At 41.2% G+C, this 25,759-nt stretch overlaps 1 protein-coding gene across 1 annotated transcript in view; it reads left to right on the top strand.

Moving 5' to 3' along the window:
• The first annotated feature begins 3,479 nt into the window (after positions 1 to 3,479).
• Positions 3,480 to 25,759, top strand: part of LOC137431359 (thyroid hormone receptor beta) — a 74,500-nt gene continuing 52,220 nt past the window's right edge. Inside the window, exons 1-4 of the mRNA XM_078781929.1 lie at positions 3,480 to 3,530; positions 5,289 to 5,486; positions 13,451 to 13,554; positions 23,536 to 23,683. Coding sequence (XP_078638055.1) covers positions 3,524 to 3,530; positions 5,289 to 5,486; positions 13,451 to 13,554; positions 23,536 to 23,683 — 457 coding nt within the window. The 5' untranslated portion in view covers positions 3,480 to 3,523. The remainder of the gene's footprint in view (positions 3,531 to 5,288; positions 5,487 to 13,450; positions 13,555 to 23,535; positions 23,684 to 25,759) is intronic.

The raw sequence follows: 25,759 nt of genomic DNA, 5'->3' as shown, positions 1-25,759 counted from the left end.
AAAGCATGTGGTGAGGTGGAAAGAACTGGGAAGTGGCCGTGTGCTGTGTGCAGGAAGGGTGTCGGAGTGAACTCCATTCAATGTACAATGTGTGCTGAGTGGGTTCATCAAAAATGTAGTGGTCTGAGAGGGTCATTAACCAGTGTGGCAGCTACATTCAAAAGTAAGGTGTGCACAGAGGGAGCTGCAGATGGAGGAAATGTTGAGTTGGATCTTGGAGACGGCGTGAAGCTGGAAGGTGTGAAAACATTTTGCTACCTCGGAGACATGCTGAATGGAGAAGGTGGATCAGACTCGGCAACGGTTGCTCGAGTGAGATGTGCATGGAAGAAGTTTCGGGAACTGAGTGGCGTGCTGATGAGGAGGAGAGTGTCGCTGAAGCTGAAGGGAAAGGTGTATGCTGCATGTGTGAGAAGTGTTATGATTTATGGGAGCGAGACATGGGTAATGAACGTAGAGCAGCAACGAAGGCTGGAAAGGGTGGAAATGCGAATGGTTCGATGGATGTGCGGAGTATCGTTGAGAGAGAGGAAGACAAATGATGAATTGCGAAAGATGATGGGAATATTGCCTGTGATTGATGCTGTGAAGAGGAACAGGTTGAGATGGTTTGGTCATGTATTGAGGAAGGATGAAAGTGACTGGTTGAGAAGAGTGATGGAAGTTAATGTAGAAGGAAGTAGAGGACGGGGAAGACCGAGAAAGACTTGGCTAAAGATGGTGGAAGAAGAAATGCGGGCAAGGGGGTTAACAAGGAGAGATGCAGAAAATAGGGCAAAATGGAGAAGCTTGTCATGGGGACCGCAAGGCTAACCCCCGCTCTAGCAGGGAACATGGCCTTAAAATGCATGTTGTTGTTGTGTTGTTGTTTTCTTCACCACTGGGAGATGGGGCCAAAAACGATACATAGCAAGATATCTCAAAATGTTATGGACGGATTTGGACAAAACTTGGTGGAGAGGTTGTGTGTGTGACAAGGAAGAATCGATTCAATTTTGGTGAAGATCTGAATATGGATTCGGATATGAGAATTTTTTTTTTTTAAAGTGATTCTTCACCATTGAGCTATAGGGCTAAAATCGATATAAGGCAGGATGTCTCAAAAAGTTGCGGCTGGATGATTTTGATTAAATGTGATTCTGTAATGTGATTTTATGGTCTACACTAGGATACAAAACGTAAACTGTTCACCTGGCGGAGGTATGCTCTCTACTGAGTGCCGTTCTAGTTTGTTTCTTCATATGCAATATTTGCTTTTCATTCAATTGGATTTCGATGCTGAGGCAATAATTAAAATAAATGTTGCGTTTTGAGCAAAAGTTTTTTCATGAGAGTATTATTACCTCGGCCACCAAAGGTGGATGGAGGTTATGTTTTCACCCCTGTCTGTCTGTCTGTTTGTTTGTTTTCAAGTGGATTAGAGTGTTCTTTGTCTATGTTTAGAATAGTTTTTAGAATTTATTACAAAAAGAAACACCCACAAAAAATGTTCACCTCGCTCTGCTCAGCGAAACTATCTTTCTCGGTGCAATGTAAAATTTTGCACCTCCCTTATCCTAAATCATGGAGCCGCACCTGACAGATGGGAGGGTTTGACAGACGGTCCTATTGGAGAGAAAGAGTGAGTGCGTGGAGTTTTCATGATTGAAAAACATATTCAGTGTGGTTGATCAGGACATTGATCCAAAGCACAAAGCTGAAGCCACACTAGAGTGGATGAATACGCAAGAAAATAAATGTTCTTGAGTGGCTCAGTCAAAGTTCTGAGTTGAACCCACTTGAACATTTATGGCAAGACTTAAAGATTGCCATAAAAGATTGTTCCCCATAAAACTCACTTCAACAATGGGCAAATATTTCACCATCTCTATGTGCAAAGCTGGTAGAGACCGACCCAAAAAGATCACAGCAGTCGTTGCTGCAAAAGGTGCTTCCTCCAAGTACTGACCTAAGGAGTTGAATAGTTTTGCAACCAGTGAATTTTGATTTGGACATGTTTTTTTTCGGTGTTCCTGACATGTAACCTCCTTCAACTGTAAAAGTGCTTAGTTTGTTCTCTTCAGTTATGAATAAAAAAGGTTGTTTGACAAAATTGTTCCTACATAATTCACAATTCGTCTAAATGTGCCATTATTGGTAGGGGGTGAATACCTTTGCAGGCCACTGTATATGATCAGATGACAGATGAACCAATTGGAACAGAGCAAGAGGATTAGCTAAATCCATAGGGAGGATTTGCCATTAACAGAAATCTGGGTCGGAAGGTTTACAGATTCCTAGTCAGTCCCATGGTGTCAAGAAGTCCTTCGCTGAAGTCTCATGGATTGTGGCAGAGGTACCGACACCCAAAGCATTTGCCAGTGAGCAACTATGCAATGGACAAAATCATGACTTTTTAATTTATTTGTCGGTTTTTTCTAATTAAGTGTCAGTTTCTCGAAGCAAGTGAATTTTTAGGCAGAATTCCCTTCTAACGTTCTTCTTAAGCTGTCCTTAAGTCCTGAGGATTGTCAACCACACAAGATATCATATTCATATGTAAATGAGATAAGACATGGTTGCTGGGTTACGTCTCATTTAAGGTTATTCATGACCCATCTTGGCTTTTTCTAATAATTCAGTCGTGATATAGGAATTCCCGAACTTCATGTCAATAAATTTAGAATCTAAATCCTTAATGCTACTAGTTTTATCTGTATTTGAACTGACAACTTCTGTGTGCACAGGGCTCCCTCCAGCATCATCACCACCTGCCCACTATCATACTTATAATGCACGTGATTAACGCATTTGTTAAATGAATTATCTACACGTATCATATAAAGTGCAGACCTTTATCTGTGAAGCATCCAACTTGAACCCCCACCAAATAGGTGCTCCATTGATGTGATGAGCGAGCGTGTGGTTAAAGTCTAGGTATGCACTTAGAGTGCTGCCTTGGTGATGGTAACTCGGACTTTGGATGCTTCTTTTGCCATTACTCCATCAAAACAAACTCATTCCTTTTATAATTAATAATTCATTACTGTATTTAAATAATTGCTAACTGATGCATTTGAATCATTCTGGATTGATGCATTGCAACCTGTTGCAGGTTACCAGTGAAAATAAATAAATAATAATGTGTGTATCTTCGAACCACAAGAACCCTTGCTTAATTAACCATCCTTATAATCTTCAAAAGATGACGATCATCAATTACTTTTTAATAAAATCTACTTTTGATATCCTCACAAACTCCACCAACAATTCACCAAAAAATTATGATGAAGGTCTTACTTGTTTTGTTTTTTCTTGACTTCTGAAAATGAGATATATTTTCAGGTAGGTTTACGAGTATTCTGTACTACTACATAAGGAGATGCCATTAGATAAGTGTGACCCAAACACAAATGCAGTATCTTTGGCACTAACGCAAAGGGGTGGCACTTTTTGGTTTTCTTTAGTAATATAAATTACGTTTGTTTCTTTCTTTCCAGAATGCATCATCTGAAAATGAGACCTCCACATTAAGCCCGATGTGATGGCAGGTACGCATGTAAATTCCTGTTATTACCTCCGCCACCAAAGGTGGATGGAGGTTATGTTTTCACCCCTGTCTGTCTGTGTCTGTTTGTGAACAGGATATTTAAAAAAAAAGATGTGGACTAATATGGCCGAAATTGGGTAGAGATGTTGGTTATGTGACAAGGACGAAATTATTAGATTTTGGTGAAGATACAAATCTGAATCTGACCTATCAGTGGGATACAAAACGTAAACTGTTCATCAGGCGGAGGTATGCTCTCTACCGAGTGCCGTTCTTGTTGTGCTATGTTATTAAAGCCATCTTTAATTTCACAAAATATATTAAATGAGGATACCATAATGTCTGAAGCCTGAAAATTCATTGGCAAAAAGGAAGAGAAATTACTGAGTGTGGTCATTGATGTATTGTGGATGGGAGGATTTAATGGAATTTACACCTCAAGTCAATGATTGGCCAATAGGACAACTAAAATTAACTGCATGACCTCCACATTATCTTAATGTTTTGCTTGAATGTGTTTTTAGCTTATCTGGAATTGGAATTCCAGATAAGGTATTGTCATTGTGCATCGTCGGTCCATCCATCCATCTGTCCATCCATTGTCTGTTTTGACTTTTCCGGCCAAACTTCTGGACCGATCTGATTGAAATTTGGCAGCAGGGTTCCACTCTTGACTGTTAACGTGGATTGCAAAGCTCGTTCTTGTCACTTCACCAGAATTGTCAAAATGGCAGACTTAGTAAATTCCATCAAAAATCTTTTTTCCCACACCCACCAGTCAGAATGTTACCAAATTTGGGTTACAACATTAGGCCAGGGTAGGGATGTTAAATTGCGGAGGTCATGCTGATCATGTGACCTGAAGTGTGTCAAAATGGTCGACAAAGTCAATTTTTGGGAAAATCACGTAAATTCCTTCAAAAATCTTCTTCTCCAGACCTACCAGTCAGAATGCTATCAAATTTGGGTTACAACATTAGGGCAGGGTCGGGATGCCAAATTGTTGAGGTTATGCCAATCATGTGACCGGAAGTGTCTCCAAATGGCCGACTTGGTCAATTGTTTGGAAAATCACGTAAATTCCTTCAAAAGCATCTTCTCCAGATTGCCAGTCTGAACGTTACCAAATGTGGGTTACAACATTAGGACAGGGCCCATTTAAACTACAGGTCTAATTATCCTATTTTTCTTTCTCTAATTGGCCTAATTGGATGGTTGTATAATATATGTTCCCTTACAAGTAATTTTCATGCAGGAGGAGGCCATTAAGCCCATCAAAGCCTGTGCTATGTTTGCTAACATATGGTTATTTTTCCATGCTCTATCCTTTTTAAATGCTGGGGGGTCAAGCAAGGAAGCAGCACGTATAATTTTTAAAAGTCTTTGGTATGAATCTGGCCTGGTTCAAACTGCTGTCCTCCCAGAGCAGACGTTCTAACCATAACACCACCGAGTCTGGATGTAGAATACATTTCCATTGTACCCAACTCTCCTTTGTAATAACATGCCCAGCTGGCAGCCGCTTGCCTTAGACTCTGAAAGCTACTATCAAGCAGATATTGCAATATAGAACTTGTTAAAAACTAGCGGGTTAGTAAGGATTTGTTTCTGCATATTGAAATAATATACATACTCAATATAGGCAATGGAAAGATAACTTGGTGCAATTTTATTTAATTAAATAGTTGGTCCACAGAAAATGTACCATTGAATATTTTGCCCGACTACTGTCGATTTGACTTGCTCATCATGATGGCAGGTTCCCTGCCCGTGCGTGCCGGGCGAACGAGGGGACGTGCCAAGCCACCCCCAGAGGACAATGTGACCGACTCAAGTGAGGGGGCTCCTAGCTGGTCTCCGAGCTCTGCTGGAGATGGTAGCGGCAGCTATGGAAGCCCCACTGGAGAAGCACTACGATCTGATGAAAAGCTACCACCTGGAGTCAGAAAGATAAAGGGTACATGTGTGTTATTGTGAGTTTCGAATGAGCTCTGTTAGGTTGTTTCTCTGTGAATGGCATAGCAATTTCTTTTGAACAGAAATACTGATGTGATTGTGCACACTTTTGAGCTTTTGCAGTGCAAGTTGTCTATGCTGATGTCCTTTCTGGATGTACCATCTGACAAGACGGTGCAGAGCTAGTCCATTTATCTTTGAGCTTTTTAGAATGGGTTAGATTATCCAGCCTGACAATAAACTGTCAGATTGGTGCACTTTCCAGACAGGCCGACAATGCAAGAATGAGTGCACTGTCGCTCGGTTGGATATTAAACTGAGGAATTGTCTGCTTGCATTTGTTTGTGGATGTTAAGGATTCCGCAGTGTCTTTTTGACGAACAGTAGGCAAGTTATCTGCTGTACCAAGTGGCAAATTCCAAATGATTGACCCAACATACAGGGGGCACTGCATTAACAGTGCACTTGTTTCTAGAAATGATAACCTGGAGCCATTTTCTGCACACAAAAAAAGTAATCAAACAAATGTGGCGTCATGAGATACATTAGGCAGAATGATCTAGCAGGTTGTACTTATTAAAATTTGCATTCATTTATTCTTTTATAATAATAATAATAATAATAATACATTTATTTTATATAGCGCTTTTCAAGAAGCCCAAAGACGCTTTGACAGAGTACAAAAAACAAGTGCAAAAAGACAAAAATCAATCGGTAAATAATCAAAGCAAAAGGAAGGAGAAGAGATAGTCAGGGGTTAAATGGTGTGGGTTAAATGTTGAATGCAGTGTTGAACAGGTGGGTCTTGAGTGATGTTTTGAATGTGGTGAGTGAGGAGGAGTCTCTGATGGTGTGAGGTAGTGAGTTCCAGAGGGTGGGAGCAGCGATGGAGAAGGCCCTGTCCCCCCAGGATCTGAATTTGGTCCGGATGGGGGGGGGGGGGGGTCAGGAGGCTGGTACCAGCAGAGCGGAGGTTGCGGGTGGGAGTGTGTCTGGAGAGGAGGTCAGTCAGGTAGGATGGGGCCAGGTTATGGAGGGCTTTGTAGGTCAAGAGGAGGATTTTGTACTGGACGGGGAAAAATGCGGGGAAAATGCTTTGCGGGGAAAAATGGCCTCTAAAGGTGTTTAAAAAAAATATTATTCTCTGGGGGATGGGGAGCCAGTGAAGCTTGTAAAGGACGGGGGTGATGTGGTCACGGGTCCGGGAATGGGTGTGTAGACGGGCAGCGGAGTTCTGAATGTATTGGAGTTTATTGGTGATTATTGAGGGTGAACCATAGAGGAGGCTGTTGCAGTAGTCCAGACGGGTAGTGATGAAGGCGTGGATGAGGGTTTCTGCAGCCGTGGAGGAGAGGGATGGACAGAGACGGGCGATGTTTTTCAGGTGAAAGAAGGCTGTCTTTGTGATGTGTTTGTGATGTCCAAATGTTTTCGAAGACAAATGGGTTTGTTGTTTGTGGATCAGGAATGGCCGATTTTGCTCATTACATGCAGAAAACAATTTTACTCTGGAAAAAAAAAATGCACGGATTTACACTGGGTCTCGTGATGAGGATAAACTGGATTTACCTTCCACTAAGCATTTTATGGTGGACGTTAAAGATCCCAATATGCACTTTCACAGGTGTTTATGTCAATTGTGCAGCAGTACCTTGGCCAAGTTCAAAATTCCTGCCCTAAATTCCAACACCTGTGACTAAATGGCGATCTGCCCAGGGTTGATTCTTAGCTAGCAACATTTATTTATTGTCTTGAGAGCGCTGATTCTCTGTGAAGAGTATTGGCCTACCATAACCTTAATGTTGACATACACATGACTGTAGTATCTGCACACAAACACACACACACTCGTGATTGTACATGCACATGAATCATGATTATATATACAGCCACGTGAAAAAGTAAGTACACCCCATGTAAAGTTTTGACTTTTTCAACATATTTCAACATCCAGCTATTTGATCTTCATTTCAACAATATTGATAGATAAAGGTGATATAATATAACAAATATCATGAAACATTTACATTTTGTAGTCCATTGTATAAGTTAAATAAACATAAATGCAAATTTTGCATGTGGAAAAAGTAAGTACACCCTTGGCTCTAATAGGTGGTATTGCCCCCTTTGGCAGAAACAACCTCAACTAGGCGTTTATTATAACTGTCTACCAGTCTCTGACATCGACTGGGAGAAATTTTTGCCCACTCCTCCATGCAGAATTCTTTCAGCTGTGCGATGTTTGAGGGGTTTCTTGCATGCACAGCTCGTTTCAAATCCTCCCACAACATCTCGATGGGATTTAGATCCGGGCTTTGACTTGGCCATTCCAGAACCCTCCATTTCTTTCTTTTCAGCCATTCCTTGGTGGATTTACTGGTATTTTTAGGGTCATTGTGATGTTGCAAGGTCCACCTTCGGTTGAGCTTCAACTTTCCGACAGATGGCCTCACATTATCCTCAAGCACCCTCTGGTACAATGAAGAATTCATAGTGGATTATATGATGGTGAGCTGCCCAGGCCCTGATGCAGCAAAGCTGCCCCAAACCATAATATTTCCACCACCATGCTTTACAGTTGGTATCAGGTTCTTGTGGTCAAATGCTGTCTTTGGTTTTCGCCAAACATGTCTTCTGGTACTGTAGCCAAATAGCACTACCTTTAACTCATCTGTCCAGAGCACATTGTTCCAGAAGTGCTGGTCTTTGCCTAGGTGTTCATTGGCAAACTTTGGTCTTGCCCTGATGTTCTTTCTGGACAGCAAAGGTTTCCTCCTGGCACACCTCCCATGTAGATCAAATTTGTGCAGCCTCTTTCTAATGGTAGACTCGTGCACTTTGACATCAACTGTGGCAAGAGCTACCTGTAGGTCCCGTGATGACATTCTGGGGTTCTTCGAGACTTCTTTCAGCATCTTGCAGTCTGCTCACGGGCTGAATTTGCTGGGGTGGCCTGGCCTGAACAAGTTGGCAGTTGTTTGGAATCTTCTCCACGAGTAGATGATCTTCCGGACAGTCGAATGATTGATTTTAAATTGTTTGGAGATCTTATTAAATCCCTTCCCAGACTCGTAGGCATCTATAGCCTTCTTTCTGAATGCCTCAGAGAGCTCTTTTGATCTCGGCATGGTGACGCCGCACACTTCAACAACAAAGAGCAAACCAAACGAAATGTCTGAGGTTTAAATAAGACAGGTTCCTCCAAGATCCTCTCTAACGATGTTCTAATCATTTGCACCTGAGCTGGTGCACCTGTTTCTAATTTTAGGTATTTGAAGTAGTGATAAATGTAGGGGTGTACTTACTTTTTCCACATGTGAAATTTGCATTTATGTTTATTTAAATTTCACAATGGACTACAAAATGTAAATGTTTCATGATATTTGTTATATTATATCACCTTTATCTGTCAATATTGTTGAAATGAAGATCAAATAGCTGTATGTTGAAATATGTTGAAAAAGTCAAAACTTTACATGGGGTGTACTTACTTTTTCACGTGACTGTATATTATATGACATTATATTCACAAATATTGATATGTCATTATACATATTATCACGGATCTTATGGGCATCGCCTCTGGATAACTCTGAGAGAACGTCATGTCTACAAGATCCTAGAAGCCATTTGCAACTATCAACTCTGGCCGGATCCTTCCGCCCGAGGTCGGTTTACCTTACCGGTGAGTTAATCGAGGCAAATGGGGATCATCCTGGTGGTTAGGTAACATACCCTAGTCAGTCGGCCGAGCGAAACCAACGTCACATAGCCAAAGTGAAAGGCAAAGTGAAAGGAGAAATAAATAAATAATGTGAGCAGACCGGTAAAGTGAAAGGAATGATAGAGGGAAGGAAGCAAAAGAAGGAAACCTGAGAGAAGGACGAGAGTAGACTCACGCTGTGTAAGTAATAAAAATAATCAATCGAGCCCCAAACAAAATCTGTAATCGCTTCAAGTCACAAAACTTTTAATACACATTTCTCTTTCCCTTCATTTCTGATATTTCTTCACACAGCACCCCTATATAACGCTTCAAATTTCCTCACCCTTTGCTTCGCACCACCTCTCATTTATTGGCGGGGCAGCTCTCTTGTCGCGATTTTCTTCGGAAAGCACTCATGAAACATGCCAGATAATAGCCCTCAGGGTATTAGCGAGGATATTCAGTTTCGAGTATGTGAATATCAAATTAACTGTTGTCAGAGCCACTTGTGAAGTAGTTTTGGGGGGCTGCGGGAATAATGTGTTCGTGGTTGAGGAAAATATTTGGCAGACAGCCTGCAAAAAGAAATGTGGAAGAATAAAAAATTATATTTGAGGTTTTTTACTACACAATCGCAATGCAGATCTATCAGCATAGACTTTAGACAGATAAACTAAACAATATGACTCTGAAATAACTGCTTAACTATGGGAGGATTAATTTGGAACTCATAACCTCAACACTGGAGGATTTGTTTGGTTCTCATCACCACATATCATATTGATATGTGATTTTAGATATATTATATGTGACATATTATACATACTGTATACACACATATTACACACACACACACACACACACACACACACACACACACACACACACATTATGAAACCCGAATGTGGAGATAACAACCAACAACAACACACACACACACACACACACACACACACACCCATCAATGTAAACATCCAATATAATTTATCTTGTGTCCTCAGAAACAAACAAACACTACACACATATCTGACGTTTGTCACAGAAGTTCGGTCATCCCACTTTTAACGTTCTATTACATGTGTGGTAAAGTCATGGTGATCACAAAACTACATGAATTCTGTCTCATTCTATTTACTGATATATCTGATAAATATCCAGTTTCTCACACTATTTGTTGTGTTACAGGAATTAAAATAACGACATCTAGTACCAAGAAAGTGACATGACAGAAAGCTGCAGTAAAGAGTACATCCAAACTCATGTTAAGTTCATGTTGATGCAGGAGAAAAATACATTAGAAATACACCAACAAATTTCAAAATAAACTAAAAATCCACCACGTTTTGTGGGAACATGTTTTGCATTTGCCCTAGAGGTTAATAGAATCGTTTCCACTGCAATAAGGGCCCTCCGAGGGAAGGGAAGGCTTCCTTGTTGGAATAAAAAGCCATTGTTTTACCACTGGACGAAGTTCATTGAAGAGGATAGAGATTATGTCGAATAACGGGTACTATGCTTACTATGGCGGTGTGGAGATGTAACTTTTGGGATGACATTTGTGTATTATAATTGTGGTGCACCACGGTTAATGGTGATACAGTCTCAATGTCAGAATTGCAGCTCTAAGTGGAAAATGTGTTTCATAAATCTTCACATTTACTATATATTTCTACAGTTGAAGATATTCGACTTTTGAATTGATGTATGAATGCTAAATGAGGCCTTTTGCACATGTGCTGTGTGTGTGTGTGTGTGTGTGTTTTACTGACTCAGTTTGGCTCACCGGGCACTTTTAACCTGCCGTTACTTTTACTTTGGCCTTGCACTGGCCTACAAGGTCGGGAGTTTATAGTATGATCAGGTGCCCATTCATTGACTTGACAAAGTTCTCCAGGTCTTTTGTTGGGCAGAAGAACAGTTTTTCTCTTATGTTTTATTTTCAGCTTCTTTCAGAAGCTTGGTGAGCCATTCCAGGAAACAATCCTTATCCCGGACACACAATACATTTTGTTTTGCCCAAAATTCTTCAGCTTCCTGGGGTTTCTGCGCACGCACTGAACAAATGTGGAATATCATACTAATATATGCAATTTGGTGTCTGTCTGATGATTTTTGACTAAGATACATTTGGTCATTACTTATCTAATCTCAACCAAACTTGACAGGGAGACACAAGGGTCACACGATTGAGGTTGTAGCGATTTAACTCTCTCCCCCTCTCCCCAAGGAGATTTTCACTGTCAAGGGGCTCGAGGTGTATATAGCTGTGTTAAGATAGCTTTATAATGATGTTTTTCCAAAGCCACTTCTAATAACAAAAGTAATAAAAATTCTAATGATAATACTATAATGTTAATACAAAACAAAATTAATACTAATAATATCCCACCTCACCAAGGGATGTTTCCACCTTGAACAAATGCAATGTTAACGTTTCTAAATAGCTTCTTTATAAATAACATATCCTGGTGTTTCATGAATGCAACGGCCGCTACTAGAAGTAAAAATATTATAATCCACAAACATGTATGATTACGTTTTAAACACTCGCGAATGCTGTTAACACTAAACTGAAAGAAATTGGCAGGAATCCCGACATCTGTGAGGCAATCTATGCTTATCACGTCGACGATCCCACCGATTTGTAGATCTACTGTAGTCCAAATACCTCACAAGGGTTAATAACATGACCCTTCCTGCTGCTAATGTGGCGTTTTTCCAAGGCTGCTGCTATTAACAAAAGTAACTAGAATGGCACTCAGTAGAGAGCATACCTCCACCAGGTGAACAGTTTACGTTTTGTATCCCAGAGTAGACGAGAAAATCACAATACAGAATCACATTTAATCAAAATCATCCGTCCACAACTTTTTGAGATATCCTGCTTTGTATCGTTTTTGGCCCTATCTCCCACTGGTGAAGAATCAATAAAAAAAATCTACTAGCCGGATCCAGATCTTCACCAAAATTGAATCGATTCTTCCTTGTCACACACACAACCTGTCACCACGGTTCGTCCAAATCCGTCCATAACTTTTTGAGATATTCTGCTATGTATAGTTTTTGTCCCTATCTCCCAATGGTGAAGAATCACTTTAAAAATTGAATAATTCTCGTATCCGAATCCGTATTCAGATCTTCACCAAAATTGAATCGAATCGTCCTCGTCACACACACACCTGTCCCAAAGTTTCGTCTAAATCCATACATAACATTTTTAGATATCCTGCAATGTATCGTTTTTGGCCAAATCTCCCTATGGCGACGAATCACTTTTAAAAAATTTTAGTAGCCGGATCTGAATCCGGATCTTCACCAAAATCTAATCATTTCGTTCTTGTCACACACACCACATCTCTGCCAAATTTCGTACGAATCCATCAACAACTTTTTGAGATATCTTGTTCACAAACAAATAGACAAACAGACAGACCGGGGTGAAAACATAACCTCCACCACCTGACAACACCAATGATAATAGCATAATATTAATGCTATTTATTGCACAACAATATCTCTCCTGCCCAAGGGGTTTTGTGACTCGCAATATCCCTCCTCCACCTCCGACACCCTCACGGAAGATCGAAGTACATTTTATTATAGGGAGTAGAATGGTGAGGGGCAGTATGATCTTTTCAATCACCTGATCTAACATAAGTAATAGTAATAATAATTTGCAATAATAATAAGGATAACAACATGACTCTCCCTGCCACTCCCGTAGTGAGCGGGTGTACTAGTATTATAATTGTGCAAATTGTAGATGGAATCGCCTTGTCACATATAATGCATGAATGACCGTTTCCATTTCTCATAATATAATCCCCAAAGATTAATAATTACAGTATATTGCAAGTAACTACAGTATATTAATGTACTCATTGCAACTCTTCCGTCTCTGTGCAAAAGCAAAGCATGTGTAGTATGTGCAACGCAATATAATTGAAAGTATTTTTTGGATTATTTTCAAATCACGAGAATGAAAACGGTGCAGATGGATTAGGTGTAGGAGTGTACTTTGTTTCAAGAAGACACCGAGATGAAAAGCTCTACAATGTGATAATTGCTCTTATCTGCTTTGACGGCACCTGGGGAAACAAAGCATTTTCGTGTTATTTTTCGATGCCTTGGTGTGAATGGAAGAGGCTTGGTGTAATCTGTTCATTTCTCTTTTCATCATCTCATCACAATCCTTCCCTATTATGCTCCATATTCCCTGTTGGATATCTCACACGTTCGCTTTCTTTGCATTGTTGCAGGTGGTTACGTCCCCAGCTACCTGGAGAAGGATGAGCCATGCGTCGTGTGTGGAGACCGTGCAACTGGGTACCACTACCGATGCATCACGTGTGAAGGTTGCAAGGTGAGATTGTGTGCTCCAGACGAATTTGTATATATATGACCTCCACATTTAAATTTGTATCGAATAATTCATCATCACAGAGCAACAAAAATTATGAAAATGTGAACAAATAAATTTGCTTGAAAATGTAATCGCATTTATCGGTGAATACATATAAATACTATGTAATTATTTTTTTTTCTATATAAGATCGAGGCTCGTGAAAGAGCTAACATTAATCACACAAAAAGTCAAACCGACACAAAAAACACAAAATAAGGGGAGCGGTAGACAAGATGGGGATAGAGGGGGGGGAGGACACAAACACAACATTTGAGAGCAGGGACATTGGGAGATCTGTGGGAGGGAGAGGGCTTGGGGGGAGGTGGGAGAGGTATAAAACACATGGACACTGCTCGGACTTCCAGGAAAGAAGTTGGAATTTCAAAAAAGTGGATCTGGGGTGAATTAACGAGGGTAGAAAAGATCAAGGTTTTGGATGGAGGAAGATAAGAGATGGTGGTGAACAGCTGTTTTAAAGACCTGGAGGGTGGAGTGGGATTGAAGGGAGTGGAGGAGTTTGTTCCATAGGCAGTAGAAAAGAGGAATGAAAAAGTGAAGGTGAGCAGAGAGTCTTGATTTTGGCAGTTTAACCATAAGAGGGTTGCAGGCAGATCTTGTGCGACCTGTAGGAATATTTTGGGGACAGAGTACAGAGAGAGCTGGGGGAGCAAGGCCGGAGAGGAGTCTGTAGAAGACAGATGTATTGATGTATGATATGATAAAATAAATCTTGATGTATGATACAGACAGATGTATGATAAAATAGTATTGAAATCTTGGGATCATTTTATTGAAAGAATAGCTAACTCACAATGACAACATTTATTTAGGCTAGTGGAGTTAATTTCAGCAGTTTAGGTGCAGCCGATGACCTAATATATGCAGCTGATGACCACTCGGTAAATGGTATACCTCTGCGAGGCTGAACAGTTTATGTTTTGTATCCCACTGATAGGCCGGATCTGGATTCGGGATCAAGATCATCAAGAATCATGTGATATTTGAAAGGAAGTTTGTATCATTAGAATGCCTGATACGAATGCAGATAAACAGTTTCAAGGAAAGGTGACAATAAACAAATGAGAAATGCAGGTTGGCAAACAATGGCATATAGAGGGAATAATACCAGATTTTTGTTTAAAAAAACAAAAAACAGAAAGAGTCTGTTCAGTATGATGTGCAAATTTATTCTTATCTCCGCTGCTGGAGGCGCCTGAGGCATTATGTTTTTGGGTTGCCCGTCCTGCGAGCGTCTGTGCGTGGTGATTTTGTTCCTGGGATAACTTGTGAATCGCTGAAGGGATTTATTTCACCAAACTTCAGTACTTTGATACAAAGATGAAATGCTAGGATTTTGAGGTCATAGGTCAAAGGTCATTGACCTATTTTTGAGATATCTTGGGATATCTAATCACTTCGTCCTTGTCACATACGCTACATCTCTGCCAAATTTCGTCTGAATCCGTCCACAAAGTTTTGGGATATCTTGTTCACAAACAGACAGACAAACGGACAGACAATTGAAAAATCGGTCAGAGACCGAGGACTTGCCGGAATGTACTTTTTATCGGCCATTTTGGATCATTAAAAGTAAATAATGACCTCTGCCAAAGTTCAAACTACGTGGGTTTAAACTCTACATGAGAGAATTCCACATAGCTATTTGGGCGGTGTATAAGCCAACAGATCGCTGTCTCCATCGATCTTGCCAAGGCCGTAACACCTATCGGCTCAAAATCCTTTTAACTGTTGACTTGGTAGTTTTTTACAATGAAGGAAACACGTATCGGGAGTACATACGACATAGCGATTGTGAATGTGACAGCTCTGAGGCGTCTTTCGCTTCGCATCGCAGTGACGGCGAGCACCAACATGGCGGCTGTAAGATTAAAATTTGGCTTCAAGCCCCCTCACCACCAAAAATCTATTCCGGCGAATCTATTCCGGCAAGTAATAAACCAACCAACCAACATACTTGCCGTAATCTATTCCGGCAAGTAACAAACGGACAAACAGACAGGGGTGAAAACATGACCTCCACCTTTGGTGGCGTAGGTAACGAAATCAGGATGAAGGTCCCAATGAAAATCCGCTTCATTGCGGCTTCATTTAAACCGTTGAATCCTTTCGCTGTATAACTCCGCCTCGCTCCGGCCTTACGCTGCGGTGACGATTTTCACGTTTTGGGTGACCTTGAGCTTTGGGTGACTTTGAGAGTTAACAGTGGAGCATCCTTTTGACCTCAAAAATAATTAGTGGTTGAATTCAGTGACCTGATATGCAAACCGTCTTCAAAGTTTCAGTTAATCGGATGAAAATTGACAATTTTATAAATTCGGCCTATGCTGACCTTTTGGCCTATGTTGATCTCAAAAATTGTTGGTGGTTGCTATCAGTAAGAATAATAAATGAATGAATGATCGTTTTAAGGCCATTTTCCCTGCTAGAGCGGAGGTTAGCCTTGCGGGCTCCATGACAATCATGGTTCCCTGTTTGAGGCAATGTTTTTATGGCCGGATGCCCTTCCTGACGCCAACCCTTGGTCACGCTCTTACGATGCGCAGGGATACGGTGTGCCTATTCTAAGTCGGGGTACACACCGTGATCATTCATCCCAGCAAGCTGGTACTCAATTTGCCGACCTCGGAAGGATGACAGACTGAGTCAACCCCCCTGGCGTTAATTCAGCGATCGACTGGGATTCAAACCCAAGATCCTAGGATCCCAAGCCGGCACCCTGACCGCTAAGCCAACACCAGGCCTTTTTACAAGACCAGGTTGCTATCAGTAAGGTGATATGAAAATCCTTTTCAAATTTCAAGTCAATCGGATGAAAATTGAGGATTTTACAAATTTGAAGAAATTGGTTGACCTTTGGCCTATGTTGACCTTTTGGCCTAAGCTAATCTTAAAAATAGTTGGTGGTTGAATTCAGTTAGCCGACATGCAAATCCTCTTAAAATTTCAAGTCAATCGGATGAAAATTGAGGATTTTAGAAATTCAAAAAAAGTGGTTGACCTTTGGCCTATGTTGACCTTTTGGCCTATGTTGATCTCAAAAATAGTTGGTGGTTGAATTCACGTTGCTGATATGTAAATCCCATTCAAATTTCAAGTGAATCGGAAGAAAATTGAGGATTTTAGAAATTTGAAATTATCGTTGACCTTTGGACTTTGTTGACCCTTTGGCCTATCCCGATCTCAAAAATAGTTGGTGGTTGAATTCACTTTGCTGATATGTAAATCCCATTCAAATCTCAAGTGACTCGGATGAAAATTGAGGATTTTAGAAATTAAAAAAAAAGTGGGTGACCTTTGGCCTATGTTGACCTTTTGGCCTATGCTGATCTCAAAAATAGTTGGTAGTTGAATTTAATTCGCCGACATGTATATCCTATTCAAATGTCAAGTCAATCGGATGAAAATTGAGGATTTTAGAAATTTGAAATAAAGTGGTTGATCTTTGGCCTATGTTGACCTTTTGGCCTAGGTTGATCTCAAAAATACTTGGTGGTTGAATTCAGTTTGCCGATATGTATATCTTATTCAAATTTCAAGTCAATCGGATGAAAATTGAGGATTTTAGAAATTTGAAAAAAGTGGTTGACCTTTTGCCTATGTTGACCTTTTGACCCCAAAAATATATACGATTATGTCGGACCACGAACTCTACCATTTGGTAAAGTTTCGTGAAGATCGGTTTAAAATTGTGACCTGTAGGCAAGTATAAGTGAGCAGACAGACAACCAAACAAACACAAACACACAAACACACAAACAGGAGTGATCAACATACTTGCAAAATATATAATTTTTTTGGCCAAGTAACAGACAGACAGACAAACCAACCAACCAACATACTTGCTGGAATCTTTTCCGGCAAGTAACAAACAGACAGACAGACAGGGGTGAAAACATAACCACCATCCACCTTTGGTGGCGGAGGTAATGCACTGATTAAATTTTGGGTTAAAATGGTCAAAGACCTGAGGTCAAGTGGCCTTTTCATTGAAAATCTATGTTACTTATTTGTTGCTGCAATAACTTGTGAAGCACTCTAGAGATTTCAACCATACTTGAAATACCTATGCACTGTAATGCAAAGATGAACTGATTCAATTTCAGATTGAATCGGTCAAAGGTCAAAGGTCATGTGCCCTTTGAAAATCATTTTGCAGACCATAATTTGAGATAGAAGCATCTGATGTTGTCTCTCTTCTACTTATCTGTCTTTTCTCTCTTAGGCTGACCTTTAATATTTCCTGTGACCTTTAAAGGGGAACCCAAACACTCAGACCACCTCAACAATAATCTATCCCTTGATACCTTACAGCCTACACGATAGATATGATGGGTCGTTTTCCGATTTGCAATTTATAAAGTAGGTTATTTTGAGATTAAAAGTCAAAATCTTCTTCTTCAAGCCTGGCCATGACGTCACAATCGGGAGTAGACCGCCATTTCGTATTGTCTACGGTTACATCGCCCGAATTTTTGAATAATTTTGGATTTTCCTAATTTGCCTTTTTTGATTTGCATTCGCAGGAACAGTGGCAGACAAGCTTTCGTTCCTTGTGGATTACTTGTTTTTTTCCTTATGATATGTAATCCATGGCGTTTTCTCACCATTAAAGCCAGGAGGTACTGTTTTCATTTTAATGACGATCATGGTCATCATTGGTTACATATTTATATGGTATGCCGTCTTGACGAGAACAAATATGCTCTTGTAAGGGCGGAATGGTGTTGAAGTCGTGGGAACTTACTTCTCTGGAGGCGGGGCCCAATTGTATGACCATGCATTCTGGCCATTCGGGGTTAGTATGTGTGTGGTTGATTGATGATGTGCTTCAGTCTTTGGGCTGAGGTGCATGTTTATGCTCATGGGACAATCTTGTTAGATTGTGTGCTATGGCCATAGGGTACATGTCCCAAGTTGTGTTTAAATGTTTTGATTTGTTTACCTTGTTATATAAAACTTGCCTTCAAAAGAGGCAAATAAGCCTGAAATCAATACAACATGTTGTCGAAGTCATGGGGACTCATTCTTATGCTGCAGGGATTGAATTGTCTGACCGTGCATTCTGGCCTTTCGGGGATAGAATGTGTGTGTTTTATTGACCATGTGCTTCAGCCTTAGAGTCGGGGACATGTGTATGCTTGTGGGATATTCTTGTTGAACTGTGTGCCTTGGCCGTGTGGTCAAGGTGCACGTCCCAAGATGTTTAAATGTTTGATTTGTTTACCTTTTTCAAATAAAAAGGCACCTTCAAAAGAGGCAATGCCTGGTGTTGGCTTAGCGGTTAAGGTGCAGGCTTGGGATCCTAGGATCCTGGGTTCGAATCCCGGTCGATCGCTAAATTAACACCAGGGGGGTTGACTCAGCCTGTCATCTTTCTGAGGTCGGCAAATTGAGTGCCAGCTTGCTGGGATGACTGATCCCTGTGTGTTCCCCGATTTAGAATAGGTACACCGTATCCCTGCGCATCGTAAGAGGCGACTAAGGGTTGGCGTCAGGAAGGGCATCCGGCCATAAAAAAACATTGCCTCAAACAGGGAACCATGATTGTCATGGGACCCGCAAGGCTAACCCCCGCTCTAGCGGGGAAAATGGCCTTAAAACGATCATTCATTCATTCATTCTTCAAAAGAGGCAAATAGATCTGGAATCTGGATCGGTGGCTCCGTTAGATGTTTGTTGAATGACGGCCATAAATAAGCTGTCTTTTGACATGAGTGGCCAGTCGGAGGTGACGTCATGGTTGGGACTTATGTCCATTGGAAATCGGAGGAGCGCTTGTCATGCTCCACATGTTTTGATATATGTATATATATATATATATATATATATATATATATATATATATATATATATATATATATATATATATATATATATATATATATATATATATATATCATAGGCATAGTTTGACTTCTCTATTTGGAGGGGCAAGGGCTTAATATTAATAATGGGAAGCTAGTTCTGACTTCCAAAATTACCGTTTGTTAGTGTAGTTACAGTGTACGAGAAATCACAAATACAGTTTACGTTCATTATTGTTACTCACGTTTAAATATGGGATGTTTTTATCTTAATTGTAAACTACTGAAAAAAAATAAAGGTGGGCGCAAGCCACCCCCCCCCCCCCCCAAATACCACCGGTGATATTAGTGGGGCGGCTTAGCCCAAATATTCAAAAGAATTGTGCATTTTGTGATACAAGCACCAAATTTGGCACACTAGTAGACTATCATATTATGAAAAGATCTGGATATTGGGCCATCTCAGATTCAGAGATTTGATTTTTGCAAGATTTGCAGATTTTGCAAGCTGAGATTGCAACGCCAGGGACGGCCGACTCCTTCCTACGAGCTGCCCACGTCACCCGCACAAGAAGAGCTCATCAAATCACTGCAGCGGCACTGCACATCCTGCAACACCGTGCGTATGAACGCCACTGTATGACATATGCTGATGATGCAGAAGACCTGCCTGAGTTTGAAGACTGTGTCACCAGAGAGGAGAAGACATTCCCAACTTTCAGTACTGGGCAACTGTGCTGGAACTAGAGATGTTGATGCTGGTCTACGTGCGTTCTCTGCGGCAGGCTTCATTCACGACGTACCTTGATGCCCTGACGGAACTGGTCCCGTGGTTCCATGCCTTAGACCACACACACTATGCCAGGTGGGTCCCTGTTCACCTGAGGGACACGGTTGCACTCCCAATGAAGCACCCAGATGTAGCCAGAGAATTCAGGGCTGGCAACTTCACTGTACAGAAGACGAAGAAGGTGTTCTCTTTGATCCCAATCGAATCGAAATCTTGCAAAAATCAAATCTCTGAATCTGAGATGGCCCAATATCCAGATCTTTTCATAATATGATAGTCTACTAGTGTACCAAATTTGGTGCTTGTATCACAAAATGCACAACAGGTTTGCTATGCTGCTACACTATATATATATTTGTAGACCACCGGTCCACTCCAGAGGGGAAACATCCACATTGTGGAGCAGTAGCTGGTGTGGCACTTGCTTCCTGGTACATACTATGGTGATGAGATCATATATATATATATATAAGTGGCCCTTACTTGCATCCGGGCTGCAAACCTCCTAATTGTTGATGAGCAGGCAGAGACAATGTGTCAGCATGGCAAGCGACACTTGTTGCTAACAGGTTTTGCAGCAATTACTGGGGTGAGACTCAATCTGTGCCTTGCTTCCTAGTCAGGTTAGGGGGTTCAATCTGTGTATATATATATATATGACTGTACAGTGCATTCAGAAAGTATTCAGACCCCTTCACTTTTTTCACATTTTGTTATGTTGCAGCTTTATGCTGAAATCGTTTAAATTCATTTTTCCCCTCATCAATCTACACTCAATACCCCATAATGACAAAGAGAAAACAGGATTTTAGAAAGTTTTGCAGATTTATTAAAAAGAAAAAACTGAAATATCACATTGACATAAGTATTCATACCCTTTGCTATGACACGTGAAATTTTGCTCAAGTGCCTCCCATTTCTCTTGATCATCTTTGAGATGTTTCTACACCTTGATTGGAGTCCACCTGTGGTAAATTAAAATGATTGGACATGATTTGGAAAGGCACACACCTGTCTATATAAGGTCTCACAGCTGACAATGCATATCAGAGCAAAAACCAAGCCATGAGGTCGAAGGAACTGCCTGCAGAGCTCAGAGACAGGATTGTGTGGAGGCACAGATTTGGGGAAGCCTACAAAAAAATTTCTGCTGCATTCAAGGTTCCCAAGAGCACAGTGGCCTCCATAATTCTTAAATGGAAGAAGTTTGGAACAACCAAGACTCTTCCTAGAGCTGGCCGTCCGGCCAAACTGAGCAATGGGGGAGAAGGGCCTTGGTAAGAGAGGTGACCAAGAACCCGATGGTCACTCTGGCTGAGCTCCAGAGATCCTGTGTGGAGATGGGAGAAACTTCCAGATGGACAACCATCACTGCAACACTCCAACGATCTGGGCATTATGGCAGAGTGGCCAGACGGAAGCTTCTCCTCAGTGAAAGACACATGAAAGCCCGCTTGGAGTTTGCAAAAAAGCACCTAAAGGACTCTCAGACTGTGAGAAACAACATTATGTGGTCTGATGAAACCAAGATTGAACTGTTTGGATTGAATTGAAGATTACTTCAATTCAATTTTTATAAACAGGAATTAAATTTCTGCAATGGGCTAAGTGTGAAAAAATTCTGACTCAATGCGGGGCTCGAACCACGGACCTCCATTGATGTCGCGTCAACAGCCCACTGCGCTATTGATCCAGCCGCAATCTCCTCAGAATCTATGTATATATATATATATATGAGTTGGAATTCCACATAGTTGAGAAAAAAGGGCACTTCCAACTAATAAATAGGAATGAGATCTATCTTGCCAGTCAAGTACTAAACAAGCGAGGGCATATCCAGTCCCATGACGTTTCATCTACTTCCCAACAGACTAAATCAGGGAAATAGACATACATACATACATACATACATACATACATATTTGATGTACCATACTCTTTGCAGAGCATTAATGTTGCCAAAGCAGTTTCTTGGCAAGGAGGTATAATGGGTGGTTTGCCATTGCCTTGCCCAGTGTCGTTTGCCCATGCTCTATCTCTTTATGTGCTGAGCATCAAGGAATGCAGCAGTACATACCGTTTTTTAGACCTTATTATGGCTCAGCCTGGAGTTTGAACCAACGAACCCCCAGACATAGAGTGGACACTCTAATCATTACGCCACCGAGTCTGTCTGGTTATTGCTGCAGGATTTGTCTTTTGGCTGAGTATAGCAGAGTCAGTAGGAGACAATTTTGTTGTTGGGAAGGAAGAAGATTAAAATCTGTTCTCCAACCTAGCGCAACTGTGTGACGTCACCATCATTATGTGCTATACTGCGACCCCTGGAGGGTGTCTCACAGCATGCATCAAGTTTAAGGGCAAGGGTTCATTAGGCCTCAAGCAGAGAAAATAGCATAGCTGCAGACATGTTTCTCCCTTATTAAAGCTCATCAGTACAGCATAACGCTTCAAATTTGTCTGCTGTGCCCTGTGGTCTGAACATCTTTTCGGACTTGTAGTTGGGAAAATACGATTGTTTTGGCTAACTATACACAGTTGGGTGAGGGGGGTCATTTGCCCCAAAATATTGAGAATGCAATCTTTTCTTACATTTACCACTGCAGTTCAACCTATAGTATATAGAGAGAGGAACATACCTTCACCATCCTGCACAAAGATTTTTTCAATGTGCGATTGCCTGACTGCCTCTCCAGATCTGCTTGTGTGGAAAACAGACAGGACGGTGTGTGAAAACACATTCCTTTGGTCAGAAGCCATGTGGTCAGCTGGTGTGGCACATGGTTCCTCATCCCACAAAAAAATGAAGCAGTTTATCTCTCTTGGTGTTACTTATATAGTAAATCAAAAGTATATAACATTACAATGCGAGTATGTCTATAAAGTATGTACAGTACGATTAGAAAGTGAGTACATACGTCTATAAAATACATACTATAAGACCACAACACAACACAAGTCCAGGCGAGGGTATGCAATATTTGATTGCTCGTTCTATTTTAGTTTTGGTTTTGCTTCAGCAAAAAAGCATGGTCCAAAAATAATTATATCAGATTATAAAATACATACAAGTAAATTATTTTGAAACTATATTGACAACAGCAGCATTAAAAAACATTCTGAGAACAAAGCTAAAAGTGTTGCTGCCATGGAAGCAAATGTAGAAATTTAAATGTGAAGAAGGAAAGGGTGAATTATTTCTCTCGACCCTCTTATGGTCGTTAATAATATTGTTTTATCAACTTCTCTTCCAACCCTTCAGCCTCCTTTCAACCCTTCAATTGTCCAAATCACTGCTAAGTTTGTGTCTCATTTCCCCCACAGGGCTTCTTTCGGCGAACGATTCAAAAGAACTTGCACCCGTCGTATGCATGCAAGTACGATCACAGCTGTTCTGTGGACAAGGTCACACGCAATCAGTGCCAAGAGTGCCGTTTCAAGAAGTGCATGGCTGTTGGCATGGCCAAAGACCGTAAGGAAGACCACTGGACCTCATACGCCACAACATTTGGACACTGCACTACGCTTGTTAACCACAGCGATACATATTATGCCACAAACAAATGTCTTTGCAACTTTTCATTGGACAAAAATTAACGTATGAAAATAGCATTTAATAATAATAATAATAATTCATTTATTTTGTATAGCGCTTTTCATGAAGCCCAAAGGCGCTTTGACAGAGTGCAAAACATAATGCATAACAAAATATGAAAACAACAATTGCAAAAAGACAAGAATCAATAGGGAAATATTTAAAGCAAAAGGAGGGAGAAGGAGAAGAGATAGTCAGGGGTTAAATGCTGTGGGTTGAATGTTGAATGCAGTGCTGAACAGGTGGGTCTTGAGTGATGTTTTGAATGTGGTGAGTGAGGAGGAGTCTCTGATGGTGTGAGGTAGTGAGTTCCAGAGGGTGGGAGCAGTGATGGAGAAGGCCCTGTCCCCCCAGGATCTGAATTTGGTCCAGATGGGGGGGCGGGGGGGGGGGTCAGGAGGTTGGTACCAGCAGAGCGGAGGTTGCGGGTGGGAGTGTGTCTGGAGAGGAGGTCAGCCAGGTAGGATGGGGCCAGGTTATGGAGGGCTTTGTAGGTCAAGAGGAGGATTTTGTACTGGATTCTCTGGGAGATGGGGAGCCAGTGAAGCTTGTAAAGGACGGGGGTGATGTGGTCGCGGGTCCGGGAATGGGTGAGTAGACGGGCAGCGGAGTTCTGAATGTATTGGAGTTTATTGGTGATTGTTGAGGGTGAACCATAGAGGAGGCTATTGCAGTAGTCCAGACGGGGGGTGATGAAGGCGTGGATGAGGGTTTCTGCAGCCGTGGAGGAGAGGGATGAGCGGAGACGGGCGATGTTTTTCAGGTGAAAGAAGGCTGTCTTTGTGATCTGTTTAGTGTATTTGTCGAAGGAGAGGGTTTGGTCAAAGATGACGCCAAGATTCCGGATTAGAGGGGAGGTGGATACTGGGATACCGTCGATGTTGAGGGCAAAGTTATGGGTGGATTTTGTGAGCGTTTTTGGGCCAATGATGATTATTTCAGATTTATCACAGTTAAGTTTGAGGAAGTTGATTTGAAGCCAGGAAGCCATTTGTAAACTAATGAGTCCTGGTAATCTTATTTGTGGGCAACTCCTCTGTAATTCTTTACAAAGCAGAGATTTAAGACTGACCACTGATCGGCCTTGGGAAAATAACAGCACTCCATATTTGTCGTGCGGGCTTTGATGCCAGGGCACTTCTCTGTAATCTTACTTGATTCTGTGATTTTAAATGAGAGAATTGACAGTCGTTTAATCTGCCAGAATGATTGGAGTTTCCTTCCAAGAACTCTGAGCTGACAGCAAGTTCTTATTAGTTTCAACCTCTAAAGTCTCACTTCTCTGGCATCAAATATATGAATAATAAATTGTTCTCAAAAACTGTGGAAACAGTAACGGCACTTGGTAGAGCACAAACCTCCACCAGGCTGAACAGTTTACGTTTTGCATCCTACTAATAGGCCGGATCTGCATACACACCTTAACCAAAATCAAATGGGCTTGTTATTGTCACATAACCAACTCGTCCACCAAGTTTTGTCATAACTCGTCCACAACTATTTTAGATATCATGCTATATTCGCTTTTTGCCCTATCTCTCAAATGTGAAGAATCACTTTAAAAATTATAGTATCTGGATCCAGAAGCAGATCCTCACCAAAATCTAATCAATTTTTCCTTGTCACACACCCAACACATCCGTCAGGTTTTGTCCAAATCCATCCACAATGTTTTGAAATATCATGTTACATATAGTTTTGGCCCCATCTCTCAATGGTGAAGAACCCTACTATATTAAACAAGCATTCTGAGTATTGCGCTGCAATACATGTCCCCTACCGGCAGTCTGTCGTCTGGAAAACTGTTGGGGAAATTACCAAGGGTTATTTACCCACAGGTTCTGAATCGTTCCCAATTGCTAATTACCTCAGGACGGGCTCACCTGTGATTCGCACTCGGGACTTCGATTTATACACCTTGCAGACAGGTCAGCAGAAGCACGACAAAATAAG

Source organism: Myxine glutinosa, chromosome 7 (assembly GCF_964187855.1).
Source record: "Myxine glutinosa chromosome 7, kmMyxGlut1.1, whole genome shotgun sequence".
Taxonomy (NCBI): domain Eukaryota; kingdom Metazoa; phylum Chordata; class Myxini; order Myxiniformes; family Myxinidae; genus Myxine; species Myxine glutinosa.
Note: the sequence above shows the minus strand (reverse complement) of the source record. Positions and strands in the feature narration are given on the sequence as shown.